The sequence below is a fragment of the Cottoperca gobio genome, chromosome 6, assembly GCF_900634415.1.
Source record: "Cottoperca gobio chromosome 6, fCotGob3.1, whole genome shotgun sequence".
In the NCBI taxonomy this organism is placed as follows: Eukaryota; Metazoa; Chordata; class Actinopteri; order Perciformes; family Bovichtidae; genus Cottoperca; species Cottoperca gobio.
This window is the reverse complement of record NC_041360.1, coordinates 13,818,528-13,836,164: the sequence shown is the minus strand read 5'-3', so window position 1 is coordinate 13,836,164 and position 17,637 is coordinate 13,818,528. Positions and strand designations below refer to the sequence as shown.

At 39.7% G+C, this 17,637-nt stretch overlaps 2 protein-coding genes across 2 annotated transcripts; one reads left to right on the top strand and one right to left on the bottom strand.

Annotated features, from left to right (window-relative positions):
* Nucleotides 1-373: 373 nt before the first annotated feature.
* On the bottom strand, nucleotides 374-4,612 carry pdp2 (putative pyruvate dehydrogenase phosphatase isoenzyme 2). Its single transcript, XM_029433983.1, is given in 10 exon segments — nucleotides 374-1,221; nucleotides 1,873-2,172; nucleotides 2,257-2,493; nucleotides 2,570-2,675; nucleotides 2,945-3,231; nucleotides 3,329-3,422; nucleotides 3,424-3,449; nucleotides 3,658-3,837; nucleotides 3,951-4,086; nucleotides 4,504-4,612. Coding segments are annotated over 9 exon segments (1,587 nt in total). The 5' UTR covers nucleotides 4,032-4,086; nucleotides 4,504-4,612; the 3' UTR covers nucleotides 374-945.
* Nucleotides 4,613-5,336: 724 nt separating this feature from the next.
* terb1 (telomere repeat binding bouquet formation protein 1) lies at nucleotides 5,337-16,470 on the top strand. Its single transcript, XM_029434272.1, is given in 22 exon segments — nucleotides 5,337-5,494; nucleotides 5,639-5,749; nucleotides 5,944-6,075; nucleotides 6,669-6,800; nucleotides 6,982-7,042; nucleotides 7,170-7,288; nucleotides 7,860-7,988; nucleotides 8,071-8,223; nucleotides 8,587-8,718; nucleotides 8,887-9,012; nucleotides 9,533-9,675; nucleotides 9,761-9,844; nucleotides 9,846-10,147; nucleotides 10,239-10,309; nucleotides 10,440-10,517; nucleotides 10,822-11,058; nucleotides 13,368-13,448; nucleotides 13,617-13,682; nucleotides 13,775-13,816; nucleotides 14,996-15,069; nucleotides 16,016-16,171; nucleotides 16,273-16,470. Coding segments are annotated over 22 exon segments (2,523 nt in total). The 5' UTR covers nucleotides 5,337-5,457; the 3' UTR covers nucleotides 16,330-16,470.
* Nucleotides 16,471-17,637: the final 1,167 nt, after the last annotated feature.

Here is a 17,637-nt window from a genome sequence, read left to right as displayed (position 1 = left end):
GGCTACAGTACTCATGCTGCGGCTGTGCTTTACTTTGCTCCCAGTGGTGCTAACTGTTTGATTTTATCAGTGAAAGGTTGGAGAATAAACAAAGACGGTATGACCTCAGGCACTGTCAGCAATGCAGGTGTGTTTATGCACTCCACTCTCACCTTTTGGCCAGTGTAGTGATGCACCTTTCTGTGAGCAGCAAGTGTTTACATAACACTTGAGGATCAGATTGGCTCCTGTGACACTCAGCACTAATATGTTAGCTGTTTATTTCTGTTTCCCACACAGCTTAAGATGTTAAACTACATGTTGTAAAACGTAAGTTAGCGTCTGTATTTAATGTCATTCAATCCAAATGTCGCTGTAATTAAAAACGCACAAGCAAAAGAAAATGATTTTATTGATCGTTTTAATACGCAGCTTCCGCACCTTTGAGTGGAGTGTCAACTTAAATCACATCTAATAACCTCCGCTGAAGACCGTACATTTATACAACATTAAAATTATACTTCACAGCTTACACGTAGTATAACAGACAAGTAAACAGACACAAAGGTCACAGATGGGCTGTCTGAAACTAATTGTGCAAGAATAATAGAAACAAAAATTCAGACAGGGAACAAAGTGAGTGTCTGAATTATTCTGTAGCATAGTAATTACTGCCTATAACTAAGGTGATATCTAAAACATGTCCATCATCAACACACTGAAGGATCAAAATCTGTATTTTGACCTGATACATACTACAATTATAAATATGTAACCTGTGGTTCTTTACTTGTACTTGTCCATAAAACAACACTATAATAATATTAGTTCATAATATTTAGAAACCATCCTTTTTTGTCCTAAATATTCAGAAACCGAAATATTCGGAAATGTTGAACAGAGCTGAATGCTATGATATGACTATTTTTTTCATCTTCGTACAAGTATTTTAAAAAAAACCTTCTGTTAGCTGTGTTGAGGTCTGGCCAGGTCAGAGTTCAGATACACAACCGTAGCTGTGATATCGTCCCTGTACATTCTAGCTAGGTCCTCTGGCAAAGTGAGCATACAGGCCAGCCTCTCCTGGCACAGTTCTCCATACTCCCCAGTGCCAAGAGCATGCCTGATGAGGTGTGTAGCAGCATTGGTGTCTAAAGCAGGGGAGTTACGGGCCTGGCGTTTCAGCAAGAGTTCATGTATCTGACCCAGTTTCATCTGCCTCTCAGATGGAGAAACGGGAGCCTGGAAAGAAGAAAGAACCGTTTCAAACTTAGCGTTCATTTTGTCAGCTTTCTTTATTTTTATTTGGTCTTAGCCCTGTGTCAAATGTCATAATACATGACATGGACATGACATGAAGTTGATGTGATATATGATATGATAAAAAAAAAAAAAACTAACAGGTGTTAGTTTTTTTTTTTTTTATCATATCATATATCACATCAACTTTATCTTGTTCATCAAGTTTTAGATGACTAAAAGTCTGGGCATTTTAGTCACATCTCAGTCAAAGAAAAACCATAACTATTTTAGTATTGTTGTAGTCAATGAAAAGTGTTGTGTCATGAGATTATATTGAACATTTCAGTCAATCAATTAAAATATTGTGTCTCCTCGTTTTGCCAACAAAAATAAAGAGATGGTGGTAAGTTTTTAAAACTACATTTTAGTTTCGTCAACAATATTGAATGTTTATACAGTCACAGTTACTAATGACGCTGGTGACGTCTAATTTTAGTCATGGAAAAAAAGGTTGTTGACATATTAAGTCAAATCCATTTTATTAGGATAAGTTTAAAGGATAAAAACCTAAAAGAAAATGATTTGCGAGGTTTAAGGTGAAATGTGTGTGCTGTGAAACATCAATACATTTCACTTTGAGTCCACACAAACCTGTCGGTGAATCCCACTCAGGTGCTCTCCAACGAGTTGTACGGCCTCCTCGTTCCCTAGTTCATCCCACAGCCCGTCACTGCCGAGGATCAGGAAGCGGTCCTGAGGTCTCAGCTTGTGATGGGTTATCTCGGGAGCCACAGTCAGATAGGGTGGAGTTAGGTAGTTAGGTAGAGTGTACGGGTACAGGTCGAGAGATTCCCGGTCGACTGTTGAATCCAAGCTGGTTAAAATGCTCTGCTGCAACTCATGGCTCCACTTAAATCTTACGTCACCAAACCCACGCAGGGGCATCAGAACCTGACAGCACAATAAAAGCTTAGGATCAGTTACTTTCTTCTAAACTCATTGTATATTGATTGTTAAGTGTTATAGAACTCTCACCCCAAGCAGTCTGTCCTCTGTGACCACTGTGTCTCTCTCTGATGGCGGATGCTGGGCCTTGATCCGCTCCATCTCAGCCTGGTTCTGTGAGTTGTGGTCCTGGGACAGTGGCAAAGCGCTCCATGAACCGTCTTCCTCTAGCACTCCCAATACTGCTCGGCAGTCACCTGCATTCGCCACGTGGATCCCGTCTTTGCCAACATGAGCCACACAGGCAGTGGAACCGGCAAACGCAACCTGGACAGATGATGGTGTATTAGAAATGTGTGATCTTGAATTGACTGAAGCAGCAAAGAAAGGTTTGTGTTGGTACCTGGATGGCTGTGCTTCTCATCAGGTCATTGGAAAGAGGGACTTGAGCCTCCAAGGAGATGTCAGCATCGAGGCGTTTAAAAGAATAGTCCAGAGCATCCAGAGGACTAGAAAAGGATGGGAGATAATTCATCAATGACGCTGCTTTAACTTACAGACTTGCTGGTGATTTAGTATGCTTTCTTTTATGTACACCTAGCACCTGCAATGTTTGTTGTTGTTGTTATCGGTTAATGCACAACGATAGTAAATTGGAAAATTAAGGGGAAGAGAAACTGCCAAAGATGAGTCGTACATAATTTCTTTGTAACAACAAACGCAACCCAAAGAATAACCCCCCTATAGGTTTGCTAGAAATGCACGTCTTTGTAGCTACCTCATGCCTTCACCATGTTCCTCACTGTCCAGTAATTCTTGCCAGAAGACTCTGAGGTGGTCCATGTAGAGGGAAGCAGACTCACGATAGTTAAAGTCTGCATGGTGTTTGTACCACTGCAAGATGGGAGGAACAGGTCTGCCATTCTCCATGCAATTCTCAAGCTCCTCCAGGCTCTGCTTCGACATCATTGCAACTGCAGTGTAGTACAGCAGACGCTCACTGACAGTCTGAGCACACGCCCAACCCCCATGGCCGTCAAAGACCCCAAAGAGCATGCCCTTTGACTGGAGAAGATACAGAAAATGACATTACATTTTACTAGTAGGGAGATGAAAGTAGGGAAATTGATTGGATTACTGACAGAGTGGAGAAAATGAATACCTGTAAGCAGGTGGCTGTACTGCGACGGTCCTCATTAGGTGTGTTAGCAGCCAGCTTGTTGCTCTCAAACTTTCTGACAGTACTGAGTCCCCCTGCCATCAAACTCTGGCACACTGACAGTCTGAGACACAGATGCACATACACTAAGTGTACAGGGTTACTTGGTTAAATGTATTTAATATGTAATACTGATATTTCTTATTAGAACAAAAGCATTTTCACCCTACTACGACCTCACAAACATGCTTGGTCACTGTGTGTTTTCATATCCTACAGGTTTTTTTTTTTATAGATATAGCCAGTTTCAGAGACACTATGAAATATAATACCTGCTCATTAAATCGCAGAATACTGTTGATTTGGACCTGGCTGAGCTGGAAGTCTATGTCCTGACGAGTTGAGAGGTGCCGCCCACGTTGAGACCAATGTCGTGACTCTTCAGCAATGAGGTCTGATCTGAGACTTGAGGTACCCCAGCATGAGAATTGACATTGGTGTGCTGCTAGAGACTGAGAAGAGGAAAATGACACGAAGTTGATTTACTGAATGAACAAAACAGAGTGATGACCACATATACTGTAAATAAAAATGAATACAACAAAAAGTCAAGCAGGGTACAAACCTGGAATGGGGCAGGAGAGGAAAGTGTCAATGTGTAGCTTGCAGCTCTTTGAAGGATGCTGGTGCACACACGGCCAGACATCTCTAATGACGCAACGCTGTTGTTATGGTGTTGAGCAACTTATTCACCCCGATGTCTATGTTGAGGGGAAAAGGAAATTAATAAGGTGGCACCAGCAGGATTGTTGTGAAGACACCTGACTGTCGTGGAGCTAACCTAAAAAGATAGCAAGCTAGTGTTCTGTGAGTTAACCCTGGCTTAAAAGTAACATCATACTCAAGGTGCTATAACAAGTGGTACAAATACCGAGCAGCATAACTCTCGTTATAACATTCCCGTGTCATTAAAATGTGCATGCATTTAGCCAGATGACATTAAGTTAACAACATAAAACGTATAGTTAGCTAACTGACGTTAGCCAGCTAGTTTCGCTAACGTTAAACATATTAGCGGCTAACGTTATACCAAAACCTTTACTTGAGCTTAACGGTCACATCGAAATGGTACATATGTTAAGTAGGCAGAATAAACAATGTATTAATTTAATACGTACAAACTTGTAAATCGTTCAAAAACTGTGAATCGACCAACAAACTCCATGCATTACGTCAATGTGTCACAACGTCTGACGTTTGCATCCGACGCACTGTTGTAGTTCTTTCTGTTCGCGTTTGGGTGAAAAAATAAAAGCTCGTAGGACCAATCGAAATAGACGATCTTTGGCTTGACTTGATTTGGGTAGTCTAAGAGAAAGTCACGTAATATTATGATTTTAGATAGATTTTTAATTATTACATTAAATTAAGTTATTTGATTATTCAAGTTTTGAGCTGGTATTTTGGTTTCAAAATAGCTTTATTCTTTCTAAATGTAAGTTTAGGTTTGTTAGCTTGATACTTGATGGCTCAATGACAGGTGTTCGTCTATAATTGAAAATCATTGATACTACATGGTGCAGCTTTTTTTCTGCTGGATTTTTTGCTTAATCATAGAGTATATTCTGACACACGCAAGTGTATAAATGTGTCCCTTCTTTAGTACAAATTGGACAAAGCTGCCAAATTTACTAGCGTACCACACCTTGTTTGTTCCTATGGTAACGTGATGTGCCAACGTTCTATCACCAACGCTAGCTGACATTGGCAATTTGGCTAACGCTAATATGTTGTCACCTTAGTTTACAATATCATTTGTTCAATTAGAAATTGGGATTAGCTCATTTAACGTTACTCCTGAATCAAAAGTTTGGACATTATCTTGAAGAAAAATGTAACTTTGAAAAAGTGGCTTTCTTAACCGAAGTTAACGTTAGCTTGAACATTTATGTTTTGTTAGCTAGTTTAACTAGTTAGCGAGTTCTGAAAATAGCATTTCTTAATGTTAGCATACAATAACACTAGATTGGCTAACGTTAGACGTGGGGAATAAGAGGTGTTATAGTTGTTGTATTTGGTTTAATTTAACCGTTGTTAATGGCCTACAACCATTGAGTCATTTAAACAGGGAAATGGATAATACAGGGGTTTGCAGCAACAACCGTAATAGTAAGTAATATTGATGCCAACTCCACATCTGCACATTTTGTTTATGTATTTGTAGATGGGCGTAGCTAATGAAACATTCTACATTTTCAAATGTAAGTCTGTCTGGTTAACGTAGTCTCGCTGATTTCGTGGTTCTGCTTTCAGCCATAAGGACAGATCTCAGTTTGCTGCTTGAGTGTCTGAAGTTTCAGATGAAATGTCCCGATTTGCAGAAACAAGCACTACTCGCCATTCACTCAATCTGTGAAGAGAGAGGTAAGTCAATAGTTATTAATTAATGACAAAAACATACTATGTCGTTGCCTCTAAACAATCTACTAAACACACTAACCATCTCTTACAGCGCCATCAGTCAGATTTGTGTTTACTATTTCTTATCATTTAAGTCAGTGATGCATTCCTTGACCTGATACCTTCCACTGTTTCACTTTAAATGTTCATTATTTCAGAGGATAATGTGGACCTGCTGAGAGAAATGGGAGGTGTGGCATTTGTGTACAACCTCTCCAAATCCAGTATTGTTCGTTCAGATGTTAAGGAGACTGCACTCTTTACACTTGGCACGTTAGCAGAGGCCAATGGTGAGCATGTGTGTGTGATAGTTGCTGAATCCTAATTCAGGGACTCATCTTGTGAAGGATGCAGTCCAAAGAATTGTCTCCTTTGCAGCAGTTGAAGCCTAGGATAAATGAGACAAATGAGACAGTCCAGCCTTACAGGGACCAATGGACTATAGATGCATTAGGGACTATAGATGCATTAGGGACTATAGATGCATTAAGGTGGTTTCTGTCTTGTAATGTTCAAAATGTCCAGGCAGGAAGTTGCCCTTAAACAGCTGACTAAGTGGTAAATATCTTTGGGGAACTTGGGCGCAAGAACAAATTATACTGGTCAACACCGTACTTGGTTAATCTTTTACATTTTTTAGGATAGTAAAAGCTACAAAGGACACACATAGGATAGCTTTGTCACCCTGTCATGATATATTTAGTTTTAAAATGTGGGCATCAGTAATCCTGAATTGAGATACAGCATATGTGTATTTTACAACAAGCATATTTGGATAATATCACTGTATTGGTGTAATGTTGTATTTTCAAGTGCTATTCATTGTAAAGTAAATGAAAATTTCATATATTGATAATATACTATTTATATTTCCTTCTGGTAGTGTATTGCAAGAATTCTCTATGCAGAAAGGAGACATTTGCAGACCTTGCTGGTTGTTTGATGAAAGAAGACCTCCCGCTGACACAGAAGAGAGTGTCTGTGTATTTGCTGTCTGTGTTGGTAGCCAACAACAGTAAGATCAAAGCTCCTCAACTGATACACTGACTTGAAGTTACAGGATCGGTTGTCCTATTATGTGCACATTATTTTGTCACATTTTCTTTGGTTTAGTTTCAAGCTCTTGAAATTTCATATATATGGAACAAAATGTCCAGCAGTTTTTGAAGCTCTCATGTGTCTTGGTGCTATTGCAGAATCAGGACAGACTTTAGGCCAAACTACTGGCTGCCTGGATATTCTACTGGACCTCTTCAGGTATTAATATTTATAAGCTATAAGACATCAGTCATACCAAGTTTACATAGTTATTCCGAAAATGTAATTTAAAAAACCCAATCATATTGGCACTTACATGTAAGTTTAATAGTATACCATTTTGCAGGACGACTTCCCCTCTCTCCACAGAGGCTACTTTCAGAGCAGCTAATGCTACTCAAACCTACCAACTTTGGGTATCTGTGTCCAGTGCTCTCTGTGGATGTATCAACAACCCTCAGAATGGTAATGTCAGCTGTGTATTTGGGGGGGGGGGGGGGGCAAAGGGCAATAATGCCCCAAGAACTCTCAGAATGCCCCTTAAAACCATCATTCATCCATGCTCAAAACATCAGCAGGGCTAAATTTAGGGATGAAATAAAGCAGTTTCAACAGCAGTTATTTGGAGAACTATCTATAAACTATAAATATACAAAGGCTATTAGGAGCTAAATAAAGCCTAAATAGTTTAAACTGTCTTCTGCATTTTCTCACATACTATACACATACAGATGATCGCACACCTTTCTTTGGAACAGCAATAGTGTGCTTTTTATTTACTAATAATTATTATTCACTCAATCGTCATTACTGTATGTATTTCAATCTAGACTCATTTCACATTAAAAACAGCAAATATTACTATTTAGTTAAAAGGGTCCCCAACATTTTGTAAATGACTCAATTTTTTAAACAGTGGGGCAAAGGTAGCCCCCCAAATGTTTGTTTTTTGATTTCCTACACTGCTTTCAGGTCAAAGCCATGAGATAAAACATTAAGTTTATATCTGGAGTAAGTTGTGTCTTTTGTCTTCCAGAGGAGGCTCAGCGTATTTGTGTCGCAGCCTTTCCCTTAATAAAAGTCTGGCTTCAGCAGATTGCTCTGCCACGCACTGAGATTTTTCAACCCATTTGTTCCTTCATAGCAATGACCGTTGCCAACAACTGTAAGTGAAAGGGCTGATGTTTATGTAAAGATTGACACTAAAATGCAAAACATTAAATGTGCATCACTTATTGTTTTTGCAGCTTGTGTTCAGGAGAGTTTTTCTGCCTCCGGGGGTCTGGATACTCTCACTCTTGCACTGCTTCGTCTAGCTTCTGTGGCAGATACAAGCTTGTTGTCTTGCCAGCTTTCTGTCACTATATCCAAGACCCTGTCAGCTTGCATCACAGAAAACTGTGCGTATCATACATACATACATACATACATACATACATACATACATACATGCATGCATGCATGCATACATACATACATACATACATACATACATACATACATACATACATACATACATGCATACATACATACATACATACATACATACATACATGCATACATACATACATGCATACACACATACACACACGCATGCATACATACACACACGCATACATACATACATACATACATACACACATACACACATGCATACATACACACACACATACATACACACACACACACATACCCCTTAACAGTTTGCTTAAACAACAAAAAAAGTCTCATTCTGCATTCACAATCTATTCTTTGCACTGTAGCTTCTCTGGCTTCAGGTCTGGCTCAGTATGGCGTGGTGTCCCACCTCTTCTCCCTGCTGGCTAGCCCACACCTGGACCCCGAGGACAGGGTCTCTGTGTTATTAACCATGGGCCACTGCACTGAGGCCTCTGGTAACACTGCTCAGTGTTGTGCTGTTTGTGTCTAATATGTTCTGCTAATGTTGGAGTGTGCTTCCACTATATATTTCAAACACTTTAGAGAATATCACCCACTGAATACAACTTAAGTATTTATTCTATCCATGTCTTTTTCACAAGTGTGTTTTTCCCTGTCTATAGAGGAGCACCAGTTTCAGTTGGTGCAGTGCGGAGGCCTGCCCCTTATCATAACCCTACTCACAGAGGATACAAGTGAGGAGGTTAGGAAGGCTGCTACATTCATATTGCAGACCTGTAAACAGGCCAGTAAGTCATCATCGTGGGTTCAAAGTCACTCTGACATGGTTATTTCACACTTACTCAGCAAGTAATACAGGTGCTTTATTTGCACTATTGCTAAAAACTCACTTTCTTCCTACATGTACTTGTATAATGGGCAAGTGTGAGTTTTACTTTTGAAACATTACAAATGAGCTGTCTGTCTTTCAGTACAGATATATATATATATATATATATATATATATATATATATATATATATATATATAGAAGAGAAAGTGGAAAACATTAATGAAAGCCATCAGGGGGCCAGGGTGGGTCAGTGTAGCACTGTTGCAGTAAAGACTCTTTCTGTGTGGAATGTACGTGTTAAAGCAATGTTTGCATTTCCTTCACCTAACTCAAGCCTACTTAAATTAGTTCTGTAGATGTATTTCTACTCTTGTGAATGTGAGATTAAATGAATAAATAGAACAAGTGATTGAAGAATATACGGGTAAAATGTAGAATATGGAGTATTAAAGACTTGTTTGTCTTTGTCTGTAAAGCCATGTCCTTGGGAGAGCCTGATCTGATAGAGAGACGGGGGGAGGGTAAAAATGTGGACCCTTTTACAAGCACGGAAGGCTTCAGGAACTCAGCCAGAGAGTTGCTGCGCAGGATTGACCTGCTAGAGAAGAAACCAGCAAAGGTCAGATATAAATGTACACACATAGCCAGCATACAATCAGCATGTGGCGTGGTGACTAATTATGTGTGCTTATGTCCATCTTTAGGAGGCTGAGGATGAGCAGGAACACACAGACCCATTAACTTCAACCAAAGGGCTTGGCCAACCGTCTCTGCCTTCAGCCTTACTTCCTGCCCCTGCAGCAAAAGGAAAGCGTTCAAACCATTCCCACAGCACATATACAGAAAAGCACTCTTATGCATGTAGAAGCAGGGCGTGACGACAACATTAAACTTCATACTGTCAGAAACATGATCAAGAATAAGAATGACAGTGAAGTGAAGCACATGAGCTCCAATTTCAGTATGCAGGAAGAGAATACTAAAACCAGTGGAGGGGATGTGAAGCGTTCAATGTACAAGGCTACCGGAGCCCTGATGTCTTCCCATCTGCAGTCACTAGAGGGAGGCAGAGAGCTGCATACAGCAGACAAGTCAGTAGAATTCCTCACTGTTGATTTCTTCTTTATGAGAACACTAAAATGAAATGATTTCATAATGACTTTTTCTTCTGTTTTTGATTAGTCAGTTGTTTAAGACCCCTCCACCAGTGAGGCACAGTGTACCAAAAGAAATTAAATGTACCGATAAAGAAGGTAAGAGTCACAGCATCATGCCTTTAACACATTTTAACTTCTTCTTTGCTTTCATTTTTACTTTCAGTAGATTTGTAGTTTCTCATATGTTCTAATATAATATTTTTCAAGTAGTATGTTTTATGTTAAGAGTTGCAGGACCAGGAAACGAGTAAGGTGGGGGAAATCCCAGTGGAGGAACGCCCACTCTTTCCTGTCCGGTGTGCAGGTAGAGGAACATGATGCTGCCGCTCACTGAAATGTTTTTTTTTATCTTGTATCAACAAATGGTTATTTATAGTTGTAGCTAGCATATTTTATGGGTCAGCCATTATTATACTGTATTTTCTGTGTCAGTATAATGTGTTATGTTAAGCACAATTTGTGTTTCTTTGTCCTCTACATGTCCAGGCTTCATTTGGACACTTGGGTGTAATAAGTCCACACAAATAATAGTCATTGCATTTATACTTCTAAACTTTAAGGGATCATTCAGTTGAATGTCTTGCATCTCTGTTCCTTCTGTCCTTTAGGTTGTGTGCTACCTTTTGAGAAGGTGACCAGTCGCACTTTTGCGTCTCTCCAAAGCTTCTGCCACCACAGCTGCGAGATGCACACGGTTCTCCGGGAGGCCACAGAGCGCTTCAGGACTCGTCACTGCGAGCTTCTCTTCAGGAGAGAGTACCAAGACAAAACTGTGGAGCAGACAGACTCAGACTCTGAGAGACTTTCAACTGCAGAGTCACAAAGAAGCTGGAGAAATCGGAGCGGTAAGAGAAATTCAAGTCCGGTTGCTCACGGACAGAGTGCCTTAGTCACTTTGCAATTGCCATGGTTAGAACGTTGTTGTATGTCAGACAGACAGTTCACAGGGAAGTGTGATATTATGCACTTTGTATCAAAGTTAAATATAGGATGGGACACAGATTTCTCCTCACAGCTGAAGCTCAATGTTATCTTCCATTATGTTTACCCCACATCATTTCCCCTTGGGTGCTCACAATGATACAATAATAATACAATGTATATTGTGTTGCATGAAGGAGATATAACTTACATTTCATTGTGCAATCCTGTATTGTAAAATGACAGATAACTGAACCTTTTAACATTGTAATTACAAGGCGGGAGTGTGTGTGTGTGTGTGTGTGTGTGTGTGTGTGTGTGTGTGTGTGTGTGTGGGTGTGGGTGTGTGTGCATGTTCTACTGAGTTTTGTTTTGGCAGCTCTTTGACATTTTAAGTTCTACATTTTGTTACCCTACTTACTATAACCTGGTGAGGCTAGCATTGGCTAACTGGCTACTGCAACATGGGCTGAATATTACTGCATTTGGGAGGAACATATAATACAGATATTAAAACCGGGGCGTGGGCTACATTTCAGACTTTGCCCCTTAATATATGCTACATAACAGGTGCACTGAATTATGGGTATTGTGACAAACTCTTATATGTAGACCAGAAACATCTCTGAACGTCACCATAGTGCAGGGGTCGGGAACCTTTTTGGCTGGGAGAGCCATAAAAGCCAAATATTTGTTTATGTATTTCCTTGAGAGCCATATATTTAATAAATTTGAACGCAACTTTATGCATGCATTTTTTTAAGAATAACACGTCTCCGAGTACTAATAGCGGTATCAGTGTTGCATTGAACACGTGCTCTTTTATTAAATAAACTAAACGCTTACGTTATTTATCTCATATTTCAGTGTTTACTGCACGGGTGTCAAACTCAAGGCAATTATGACCTATTTAACCTCTTATGTCTGTTGTTGTTGGTGTTGTTTTTGTTGTTGTCCTGCATTTTAGCGCCTTGAGATTGCTTTTAGCTTTGAAAGGCGCTTTACAAATACAATTTATTATTATTATTATTATTATTATTATTATTATTATTATTATTATTATTATTATTATCCGGCCCGCGAGAAAATATCATATGTCTGTCATACCTGGCCCTCCGGGTTTGGTAATTGCATCAATGCATGGCACAACCACGGGAAAAGATATTTGAGGAAGAATCTAAATGTGTGAATGAAATGAAAGTTTTTGGAAAGCAAAGGGAAACACACCACAGATCTCTGGGACGATGTGAGCTGGCCTGTTTGTGGGACATAACGAAGCATCTCACTGTTAAACCTGCAGCTTCAGGGCCTTGTGATCACGGACATGTATCATGACGAGCTGCCTGTGGGAGACTCTGATGCAGAAGGAAACTTTGGTCACTACGTGTTTCCAAACACTGACAACCATCTCCACCGCTGTGTTCCCGACAGCATTCTGCTGATGCACTGAGAGCATTTGCCGACTTTGCTGCTCAGATATTTTAATTGAACTGCTCAGCAACCCGTCTGCAGTTGACTTAAATATGTTCCATATCTTTTTGCACTTTATGTGTACCCTGTTCAATAAATGTGGACCGTGTTTGGCCCTCGACGTAGTCCCAGTTTTTAATGTTGGCCCTCTCTGTGAATGAGTTTGACCCCCCCGGTCTACTGCTTGCTTTGCGTAGTTTCTCCTCAGCTGTTTCGGGAAGGGCAGGGCTCCGCCCCCTACACACACACACACACACGCACACACACACACGTGTGTAAGTGTGTGCGCTGTGCAGTCAGAGACAGAGCGGAGGAAAGGAGAGGGGAGAACTAAAAACAAATCCTCTGCTAAATGTTTTACTTTAAAATGACACAATATAATTGTTTATTACTTGTTAATCATGTTAAAAAATGTCAGCTCAGAAATTGTCTGCGAGCCATATCGCGTCATCAAAAGAGCCATATATGGCTCGCGAGCCATAGGTTCCCGACCCCTGCCATAGTGCATTACCTCAGTCAAGATGAATGTACAAACTTTACTTAATGAATACATGAGATCCGTTCTGGAGTTGATTAAATATGAGAGAAGACAGTAAACACCCCTCGTTCATCGGGCTGTTGTTCCAACCTATTTATATGGTGCAATACACTTTTTGTTCCCCCTTGTCCATAACTTCAAAACTGCTACTTTAATATCTTCCATACAAAACACACATTATTGTCTTTAACTACTGCTATAAAAGTTATATTCCCTTTTTAAAAGAGGTCTGCCTGACTCCCATACGTAGAGGAGCAGCGAAAGGCAAGAGCTCGCTGCCAGAACACTACTGGAAGAAGCAGCATGGTGAGAATTATGTAGCAAGTGGATTTTATATACCTTTTAAACACATGTATGTTTAAGGGCTGTAGGAAATGAGCCTATCTCCATCCAACAAATCAACAATAAATGATCAAGCACATTTTGACATGTTATTCTGTAGGTGTATCATTTGGGTGTATTCTTCCATCATAGGCATCACTTTGACTCCACTGAGCAGAGGAGCTAAAAAGGAGACAGTGACCTTTTATAACAAGACCGGTATGCATGTAATATAATCACAGCGGCATATCATTTATTGTTGTCCTTAATATTTGTCACATTTAACATCACCTCCTCACTCCTCTTCTCAGGTCCAACCTTGATTCCCCTAAAAAGGTCTCATCTTCCTGAAGGTAAGATATATGCTATCAGATATGTTTTTTTTTTTATAGCAGATACATTTTAAGTGTGTGTGAATGTTATGATTGAGAGCCTGTGGTGGGAGCTGTCTCTGCAGTGTGTTCTTGGCAGCTAACAAACCAAAGAGCAGAAGGAATGTTGAACTGCAGCCAGTGTTCTCACAGGGCAGGCTAGAGCTGGTTCAGAGCACCACAACTGTATTAAGCTGTTTCACACTCTGTGTAACACACTGTGTGTGTGTGTGTGTGTGTGTGTGTGTGTGTGTGTGTGTGTGTGTGTGTGTGTGTGTGTGTGTGTGTGTGTGTGTGTGTGTGAGACAGACTGAAAGGGTGTGTTCTGTGTTCGGATGCTTTTGTAATAAGCCAGTGACATGATGTTGAAGGGCATTTTAGTCTGTTCCATATTATGATTTTACATGTTCTGTAGTTGCATTACACATTTCACTATTATAAGTATATATTCATATATTCTGTGGCTATGTATCTTTGTTCTCCTGCTTTCCACTCTCTAATTCTCATGCTTTTAGTCAGACTTCCTGTAGCCTGAAAAATTGCTGCAGTGTTGCAACATGGGTGCGGAGACAGGGGTGTGTAATGCAGTCTTTCTGCCCTGTCATGCTGAGATTTACTGTATCTTCATTTGTCTCAGCCTAATGCATTTTCCAATCTTCACTTAGTGTGAGTGCTCACTGAGAACAGTGTGGTCTTCCACTGCACAGTCCTCCTTTTCATTCCCTTATCTCATCTTTCCAGTAAAGCTGTTTTTATACCCTTCTCTTTTTTCTTTCTTAATTGTGCCCTCTTTTTATTCTATTATCTTGCCTTCTCTTCCTTCACAAGTCATTCTTCTCCACCTGTCTTGTTGTTCGTACGGCAGCTGTATTAGTCATGACTTGTGTTGTACAATGGCTCTAATGAGGAGCTGAGAGACATTGTCTATCTGTATATTACAGAGTCGATGTGTTGTGACAGAACAAGTTACTACAAAAGACTGTGTGAACCTGGCTTCCTTAGTATTTTTCACACTCACTCTCACACACACACACACACACACACACACACACACACACACACACACACACACACACACACACACACACACACACACACACACACACACACACACACACACACACACACACACAAACATAAACTGTTCTGTTTCAAATACAGAGAGAAGAGGAGGAAATAATAGTGGAAATCGCCCCCTTGATGAGCTGAGAACTAGCACAGATCACTCTTCCACTGTAAGAGTTTAAAAGAATATTTTCCATCAGAAATGTATTTATTGATATGTATATGGCCTGCAAGGTTTTCCAACAACCTTTTAATGATATGATTGTATGCTGTCCAACATTAGAAGCAGTTTCAGATTGCCCAATTCCTGAGAATCCTTTGGCTCCAACCCTTTCTTATATCATTGCCTGCACACTGCAAAAACTACTGAGATGCAAAACTGATTTAAAGTGAAACCTAATCCACACCACAAAGCAGGAAAATATGTTTGAACATATGTCTGTATTTTACCAAACTGGAAAATAAATTGTCAGCATTAGATGCCATTTTAGTGCAATAGGAAATTCTAAGTTGATAGTCAGTAGAAGAGTCTTAAAACGCAGAGCCTCCTTGAACAAACCAACAGAAGGACTTTCAAAACTGTTGTTGTGACCGCAGTATCATGCACTTATACTGTAACTTTGACGGAAATAGAAATTACACAACATCAAATGTCAAGTATGAACAACTTGCTTTTCATACGGTACTGAAACAAGTTGAAACTAATGAAGGTTGGGAAATCAATTTAAATAGTACAACATGCGTTGCAGAATGACTGGGATTAATCTATGCAATGTGTGGAGAATTAACTGAAATGTGCAAAACCACCAGAATGTTCTATTAGCATTAGCCACACTGACATCTTAAGCAGATGATTTCAAACAGGAAAAACAAACTGAAAATAAAGTAGAGCCGAAGTAACTCGCCCATGTGTCGGTGGAGAAGGCATTAACAGGTGACTTAAGAGGCACAGGTGTTGTACTGAATGATGTCAAGTGTACATCCAGACATATTGTTCCCATATTCCTCACTCTCCTTTCCATCTGACATACAGTCTGATCTTTACTCAAAGTTTAGCCTATTCTGCCCTATTATTATTATTATTATTATTATTATTATTATTATTATTATTCAAAGAGAAGGAAGAGGAACAACTTCAGCAGTGAGGAGCTGCGTTACTTACTGTGTGGAGTAAAGACTTACGGCTGCTCATGGAACTCCATCTTGTGGGCACACCCCTTCCAACCTGGACGCACCAATGTTGACCTGGCCAAGAAATACAGGCGGCTAATGGTAACAAGAGAAAATATCCTTGAGGCAAGACATTGGATATTTGTCATCATAAATGTCAAATTGCATTCAGATTAACTGCCTGATTGTTTCTTCGCCTGCAGAATTCTGATCCTGAGATCCTGAGCCAGCCCATAATAATGGCCCCCTGTTACGAATAGCTTTGATTCTCTTCACATTGTATTGTTTGGAAAGAAATCCAAAGAAGCATTTCCTTCATATACTTATATATTTAGTACTTTCAGTATTTATAAAGATTGTATATGGTTTGCACTGTTTTAAAATAGTTTTTGCAGCATGTTCAGTGCTTTGACACGTATTGTTAATTATATACGTTTGTTATACTGTATGTTAAATCATTAAAACAAGTGTTTGAGATTCTTACATGTATCCGTGTTTTCAGTCAAATACTCTTCCATATTTGATCGATCCAAACACACTTTCATTGACTTTTTTAATTAAAAAAATGTAGCTGCACTATTAACAACATACTTACAAAGTGTCATTTCAGCATATCAGGGATTCTTTTGTAAGGATGACTTGTGCCAGATTTTGAGTGAATTAGTTGTGAGGAAGGGCCATTTTTAAATCCTTGTTTTGTTGTAGCACCACCTATTAATAAATCACCACCACCGTGTTGCCACATGTAAGTGTCCCAGATTTAATTGCAACATCTCAGCGAGTTGATGAGTTGTGGCAGGAAAAAGACTCAGCCCTAAACACACTGGCAAACATGAATAACAATGCTGTGTCATAACTAGGCCAGGTCAGCTTGCTGTTTACCTGTTGGATAATATTGGAGCTTAATTTTTCAACGAAGCAAATAAAGTTAGTTTTTTTAATACAAAACAGTTTGGATGTGCAGTTACTCTGAAGTCAGTTGTGTAGTGCACCATTACTTTGGTTGTACATACATACATTGTTTTTTTGGTCATATTTCTAATAAGAAGATACTTAAGGCAAACCAAAGAATAATGGAGAGAAAACAATACTTCCTGTTCAGCTTGGACTCTTGGAATATTATCTGCGTTACTTCTTTGACATGTGGTGTCACAAGAGCAAATACCAAATTCCTTTTTTTTTTTGTTCTTTGTTCTTTGGCCATTGGAGTCCAAAGCGAGGCAGGAAATCAACAAGGAGAGGGGAACTCAAGTCCAGCACTTTTGTTTATTGAGCTGAAAGCCTCTGGTATGACAGGAATCACAAATAGTGCAAATCAGGGTGTTTATCTATTCTCAGTGTGCATCAAGAAACAGCTTGGTCTACTAAAGACTAGCTTTACTGAGATCAGTGTCTGAAGAGTGCCTCTCCCTCTCCGCTGGGACTCATCAGTGTGTTGCCAAAACCATGGGACTTACCCGGTTGCCATGACCTGAGGCGTAGGCCATTAATCCTTAGGTGTGGTTGGACAAGACACGTGCTTATTGTGAGTGGGACCTAATACAAGTATGGATTATTAATTGTGAAAC